We start from the raw sequence: 7641 nt of genomic DNA, 5'->3' as shown, positions 1-7641 counted from the left end.
AGATTCTGTAAGATTTATTTAATTGAGTGGGCAAGAGGCGACAGCAGTCTTTAAAGAGCAGTGTTGGTGAATCAGTGTGGAGGAAAATGATGTAGAAATTAGATTCTCCAATAGAGTTATCTGCTCGCCTCAACAACTTGGAGAGCAGCCAAGCGAGGTCAGGTTCAATAATAGGAAATGTGGACCCCAACAGTAGTTTTGACAGTTCACAGGTCAAAACTTTATATTCATATGGATATGACAGACCGCAGCCTTACAATTATGAGCCTGCTAAGTGTCCAGGAGAGCAGGAGCTGACAGGGATCAGGAAAAATAACAGCCATCAGTGAGAAGTCCAGCTGTGGTGTGAAGAGAAGCAGTAGAGCGCTAACAATAACTAACACTGCACATCACTTCACTGTAAAGTCGTTATTACATCAGGATATAACAGGACTAGTATTGGTCGTCTAACACTGGCAGGAGTATTGATACTTAATAGAAATGAATGAGAAAGAATCAGTTGTATCTCACCTGACATTTATCCACGCTGTTTCTCTGTGCCACAGGGGTGAGGGAGGGAGAGGGGTCAGTGGTGAGGCAGATTGAGAGAGAGAGGAGAAACAGAGTAGTATGTTTAGGGCAGAAATAATCAATAATTGTTTTGGGTTTTTTCTTTACAATTAGTATAAAAGCCTAGTTGACAAACTGTGCTGACTGTTCAGCAGAGGTCATTGCTTCTGAGTCATATACTTGGTCTTTTATATGTAAAGTTGACTTTACCAGTTTGAACTTAAAGTAGTTCTGAAGTAGAAGCAGAAGAAATATTAATATGTAGATGGAGACAATATTAAAACTGATTAATTTTCCATTACTCCAGTTGCCCATATTACATCACAACTACCTACGTTATTGCCGCCCTGTCCTGAGGCAATACAGCTACACATCTTACAGGCAGGTTTTCTGGCATGATCTTGTGTGGCATTCTGGGTAGGCACATTAGGAGGCCCTTAGCCTCATGTGAGGTGTGTTCCAGAGGAAGGAGGAGTTTACAAAGGCCTTATTTGGTGAAAATCAGTAAAATTGATCACAATTTTATCTTTATCTTTAGTTATGTTACCTAAATGAAAAAAGGTGGTCTTGATGGTGTCTTTAATGTGTTGGTCCAAAGAGAGGGTACAATCAAACGTAACACCCAGACTCTTGGCTGTCATACTTTGAGAAATCTTACTCATCAAAGTGGCGTCTATGTCAGACATCAATGACCAGCATCTCAGGTTTGTCCGAATTTAGGAGCAGGACATTTTTTGATGTCAATCTTTTCACAGCAGACAGAGTTACAGGAATATACAGCTGAGTATCATCAGCGTATCAGTGCGCATTAATTCCATGACTGTGTATGATTTGTCCAAGAGGTGAAATATAAAGAGAGAAAAGCAGAGGGCCAAGTGCAGAACCCTGGGGTACTCCGTGTTTCACATCTGAAAATATTGATGTAGTATTATACAGGAAATACACTGCATTAAACAATACTCAAGTGACATTAAGTTAAGTTAAACCATTCTCTGTAAACTCTAGAGCAGAGACACTCAAATGCAAGTCTGATCAAATATCTACTCTGCATCAATGACACTATTTAAGCTCCAAAAACTCCAAAACTATGCACCTGAATAGTAGTTATTTCTGTATTAATGGGAGATGTGTACAACCAAGTCCTTAGACTTGCTGTGACAATGGGAGACACTGTTCTTCACTGTATTCAATGTTGAAAATGCTGATTTGCAGCAGTGGTACTGAAACAACCCCAGTCAGAAAGTAAAGAGCCATCTTCTGGATCTGCATTAGTAACAGGGACCTATTTTGTCCAGACAGTAAGAGGCACAGTGATCTGAGACAAAACTTCTCTGAGCTCAGTCACCTCAGTGTTCAGAGAAGCTGTCCTAACCCTCTATACTTCCAGTGAGAATTCTGTGACATGTCTGACAAGAAATTGGTTTTCAATGTACAGTGGAACTCTTTTTTTTCCCAAATGAAAGTGCTCAAAGCAGATTTGGAAATTTTCAATCATATTCTTTTACTCTGGTTTGTTCCAAAGGTTTTGGAAAGTGCAGCTCGTCCTCCTGTATGTCAAGTCCTCCTCTGAAAAGCTGAACTGCTGTTCACTCACTTTGTTCTTTCTGCTCTGAAGCTTGACATTAAGGTGATTTAGGAGTAATGATATATCTGTGAGAAATGCAACAGTAACATGTTCTTTTCCTTTGGTATGAAAATACACAAATATTGTGTTTTTTGCAATTTTTTTGCTCAGACAGGAAGGTTTGAAGCTCAAACCCTGCCTTTACTGATCCAATTGACATTGTTGTGGAGAAGCAAATCATCAAGTTGGCCTCTAACTAAACACATAATGTGATACTGCAGTCGAGATGAAGCCATGATGTCATGATTTCTGAGTACATATCACTCACACTAGCACAGAGGACTTTTTGGGGGATGATGCAGACTAGATTGGTGGGATTGCACCACTCCCATCTGTCTCGCTATTATAGATCATGCTCTATCAGTAACAATGGAGACGACATGCTACAGATCAATTCCTCTGTCAGACAGCATTTGAATGGTGGCTTCATACAGATCCTCCCCTCTTGTACCAAAACATACAATCAGTTGTGCACTGTCTTTGTTGTCTGTTGATTCCTCTACAACTACAAAGTTGCTGGATCAAATCTTCAGTAAGAATCTCTGTTTGTCTTGCTGCCATCTTATTTATCTTTCATTTCATCAAGACCTCCATCATGTTACTCAAACACTCTTTCATTACTTTAGTGTAATGGCTCGTTGTGTGTGTTCCTCTCCATGAAGCTTGTTGCAGAGTCAATGATTTTACAGTTATTCTACTGTAGGTTTGATGTAATGACCTGAGCAGGTTCGGCTCTTATCTCTGTGATCTGAGGATGGTTTTGTTCACACTCGGTATGTTTGGTACCGTAGTGGCATTTTCCATCACCACTTGTCACTATGGCCATTGATTGGTCACAGTGGTCTTTTTCTCTTTTTTTTTGTTTTGAACATGCCATTTTTCTTTTTAAACTGTAGCTCCTACATCAAAAACCTCACTAACTGTGGGTGAGTGAATGATGACAGGTGAGATGAGATGACGTGATAGCGATTTGTCACTCCAAATCAGTCTGGGTCAGGTAGCAGAGAGACTGTATTTGGGTCCAGATCCAGGCAGTTGGCCTGTTGAGTATGTATGCACCAGAGATGGCTATTTATGAAAATACCAGGAAGTCAGCAGTTTGTGAGAGACTCAAACCACCTGTTTGGCACCAACAATCATTCCATGGTCAGAGTCACTTAAATCACATTTCTTCCTCTTTCTGATGTTTGGGCTGAACAGCGACTGAACCTCTTCACCATGTCTGCATGTTTTTCTGATTTCAGTTGCTATCACTTGATTTGAATTAACAAGCAGTTGTACAAGTGGCCACTGAGAGTATAGTCTGCTTCACCAAGCTCATAAAACTTTTGTTAAAGGCCATGTTACCAGTGTACTGTAAACAGCTGTAGTTGAGGTTGTGGATCCTAAATCCACTCATATACAGGGAGACACATTCCTTCAGACCCTTCCACTAATAAGGGTCTGTTGTAACATGCAAGCATTAGAATACACTGTCTGTGTCCTGTTTAACAAAAAGTTTAATGTAGGGTATAAGCACAGATCAGTTCGTCTTTGAGACTGTCCTCCTGTAAAGAAATGAGCCCATAGGTTGTCTGTGCAGCAGGTTATTATAAGTTTTGTTGCTAGGCGACATCTAGTGGTTGTAGTAAGCAAAGGGAAAAGTGCGGTGACGTAGTATAAAGAGACAAAGTCCACGTCAGGAGGAGGTTGTGGTGGATGGATGAATATGACACAGGAGAATGTGAAACTAGCTGTTTATGTTGTTTCTATTTTCCATGATCGTTTGTTGTAATTATTGTACCCATGACAACAACGACAGTGTAATGTTGTGGAAGTACTTATTTTAACCCAAATCAGGATCGTTTCCTCAGCCTAACCAAGCCATGTTGTTATTGTAATGGTGACACCGAGGTCAGGTACGCCTGCCGCTGTAGGGGCGCTATTTCAGGAGACCTTCCTTGGGGTGGTATCAGACGGTTGAAAGAGTTGCAGGACTGGTTGTCTTTTTTTTTATTTGCCATGGTGTTCATGCTTTATATTATGATTGAATATGACAAGAGCACATGAAAGAGGTTGTGTTAGAAATCATTGATCAAACCTGGAAGATATGAATTCATACAAGCTTATCTTTATATCATATTCTGCAAAACTGTGTGCAGCACTGTCTCCACACACATTTGGGGTTTTCTGACTGATGTCTAAGGACCTGTTGTCATCTGCTTCCAACCTTGTGTTTTGTTTCAGACTACCAGCTGAGGACACAGTAATGATGCCGGACAGACTGGACACCGTCAGAAACCGTAAATGTTCACGGATAAACAACTGCATCAATCGTCAGTTCCTCCAGGAAATTTAAAATCTCTCAGTCTCAAGAATCAACACAAAGAAATTCGGTGAATCCCTGTAGAAGAGCTTGGACGTAAATTTGCTAATTTGACAAATTTTCAGCAAAACAACAGTCAAATCCAAAGTATGCATCAAAGCTTTTATCTTTCACCTTCTCTGTATGAATAATCCAATGCAGAGCTGCTGTTTCAAACCAAAGCACTGTAATGAAACAGGTCAAATAAAGGTCAAATAACATCACCCCTCCACATGAACAAACCGACTTCCTTGGAAATAAAGTACATGAATGCCTGGAGGACCTAGTTTCCCCAAACTGGTTTCTCAGGCAGAGCTGTGTTAACCCCTGAGGCTCCACCAGTGTAAATCCCAGCTGTCATCACCAACCCTTTTTCTACCCGACAAAAGAAATTGATGCCACATATATGAACATATGTGGCAGAAAAAGCTAATTTACCTCATTTACTTCAGCTACTGTTGGAGCTTATAGACATATATTGTACAATAAAAGTGTGGTGCCATATCACCATCTAAGACACTTTCCATCTAAAGCTAGTGAGACAAAGAGTGAAATATATCCTGACTTTAGTTTTGTTACATCTCCTTCCATCAGCAGTGATTTCATCTGCGCCACAGTCAGGATCACTTAAATCAAGGCTGAGGCAAGTTGGAGTGGTTTGAAATTTCAGTCAAGACTGATTCCAAATGAGGTCTGCATCAAGACTGAGACCCATTCTCCATCCTGTCGCTCATTGTGTGAGTCAGCAGTCACATATCTTCTATCAGTCAATACAGAGCAGTGGAGGTGAGAATAAAGAAGTGACTGACAGCAAAGCAGCTTCTCCAGTCTGATGTGAGAGGAGCTAGCCACAAGAACTGGGCATGGTCGAGACAAAAGACTAACAGTCAAGATGGCCGGCTGAAGACGAGACAAGCCCGTGACCGGACTCGAGTCCTACAGCTCTGGATGCCCCTGTAGAGTATGACTTGATTTCCACACTTTGCCACTCAGCATTACAATCCTCTTTAACCCATGGATAACTCTTCAAACTCTTACCCAGAGTCATTTAGCAGTAAAACTCAGTTAAGTCTGTGAGTGTTTCTCAAAGTTTTTCACATCAGTGACCTAAACTGACACAAACTAGACCACAGACCCTCATCTGATAAAATGTTGCTTTTTAGATGTTTGATTACAGAAAGTGTTTGAAACCTATGATGAAAATACTCATTGTGTTACTTATGGATGGAAATATAGTGAATATAAATGATTCCCCCAGGAACTCCCCCACAGACCCCCGAGGTTCCCGGGACCCCACTTTGAGAATCACTAGTTCTGTTTAAGAGAAGAAAAATGTTCTCCAAACAGCCATACTGTCTTATTGACTGTGGTATGTTGTTAGCAAGCAAGCTAGTTCCCAGCACATACAAGAGTCAGCTGATTTTGTTCTTGAATGTGGACTGTACAAACCTGCCAGCCTCACAGAACAATGTCTTTGACCCAGCTGTTACTGAAGACACAGCTCTAATGTGAACTGCTCCTGAAAACAACAGTGTCTGTGTGTGAAACACAGATTTGATGCTGGAGGTGATGAGTGGTTTTTTTCTGTTTGTGCTGATCTAGTCGAGCAGTTTCCCCCTTAGGCTCAACACGGGAGGCTCAACGCGCCTCACTGTTTCTGACCTGAAATACACATCTAAAGAGTAAACTCAGTTTAAACGCAAAGAGGATTTCAGACAAAGTTACATAGAGTGGGACAGGGAGTTAAGCTTTTTCCAGCTGTGAATAAATGTGTGGAGGACAAAATGATTGTAGATCCTTGGATCCCTCTGTATGCCCCTCTCCTCCAAGATCATGGATTGAAATGAAAACAAAGTGCTGCTTAAAGAATATGTTAATGAGCAAACTCATCTCCCTAATGACAAAGCTCCAGAGCAGTGACAGAGCACCTGTGACTGTAGTGAGGAACAGATTGACCTTTTTGTCTCATATTTCATTTGTGTGTTTTTTCTTACACTGACCTCTTGTCTGACCAATCAATGTTTGTTTCCAGGAAACAAGCTGAATGTATAATGAAGATGTAATTTATTTTTAAAAGTCTAGATATCCAACTTAAAACTTCTTGATTGTTGGTGTTGTGTGTCAGGTGCTTGATAGATTTGTTTCTGTATTGTGAACTTGCTGTGACTCAGTTGTCACAGCCTCAACCAAACTAAGTGCTGAGCGGATGTAGAGACACTTTGACAGCTCGACTTGTTACAGAGTAGTCTCTGTCTCTGCTAAGCTAATGCTAGAGGCAAGTCTGAGCTTCCTAAATAAATGGAAATGTTAAATAGCGCACTGTATGTAGAGTAAGAACATTTGCACAGCAATATCGATCTAAAACTGACAACTGGGTTTAATGAGGTGTGCAAACAATGCCAAAACCTAATATTTGTATTGTCTGAAGGAAATATTTGTTCTTCCATGATGAAAAAATACAAGGCTCCAATTTGAAGTGCCAGTCCACCTTCCCTGTTGTCAAACAGTGTTTTAATTTACATGTGCGCCATCACACAGTGTTATTTATCATCCCAGTGTGACAGATTGGAGCTGAGATGAGATGAGACTGAGGTACCTAAGAGTGTTCACACTGCTCACATGACAATAAACTGCACAGCTGTTTTTTGTAGACTTTAGAATTTTTTCCACAATTTAAAAGAAAAAAATTATATTTAAGTGTTGATTTAATATCTCTATAGATCATATTAGTGATATTACGTCCATCAGTGGTTGAAATGTAATGTACTAATATTCAGCTGATCATACAGAATATTTGTATCAGATGATTATCTGCAAAATCAAAAATCAATAAAGTAGTTTTATGGATTAAAAAGTGAGTTTGTGGTTTTGTGTGTGTTTTTCTCTGTTTTGACTCAAGTAAGCAAAGCTTCATGGGTAAGCTCAGTGATGCTTCCTTTAACACTCGGGCCAGTGGAGTGTGTGTGGATATGAATCCTGAAGCAGAACCTGGAAACCCACTGATCTGACTGAGAAAAAGTCCTGTACTCTCAGTTTAATAGTTTTTGTCACATATCTGTTCACTGCAGTTCATTTCCTGCATGTGTGGCGAGCTTTACAGCATTTATTCACTTTGTTCTGCACC

General features: G+C 40.3%; 1 protein-coding gene across 1 annotated transcript in view; it reads left to right on the top strand.

Annotated features, from left to right (window-relative positions):
* LOC111671621 (AP-1 complex subunit mu-1) overlaps positions 1-7371 on the top strand; it is a 36600-nt gene extending 29229 nt beyond the window's left edge. The window contains exon 12 of the mRNA XM_023428755.2: positions 4400-7371. Coding sequence (XP_023284523.1) covers positions 4400-4422 — 23 coding nt within the window. The 3' untranslated portion in view covers positions 4423-7371. The remainder of the gene's footprint in view (positions 1-4399) is intronic.
* Positions 7372-7641: the final 270 nt, after the last annotated feature.

The sequence above is a fragment of the Seriola lalandi genome, unplaced genomic scaffold (genome assembly GCF_002814215.2).
Source record: "Seriola lalandi dorsalis isolate HSWRI2012SDOR001 ecotype SW California unplaced genomic scaffold, Sedor1 jcf7180002054885, whole genome shotgun sequence".
NCBI classification, from domain to species: domain Eukaryota; kingdom Metazoa; phylum Chordata; class Actinopteri; order Carangiformes; family Carangidae; genus Seriola; species Seriola lalandi.
This window is presented reverse-complemented; position numbering and strand designations above follow the sequence as displayed.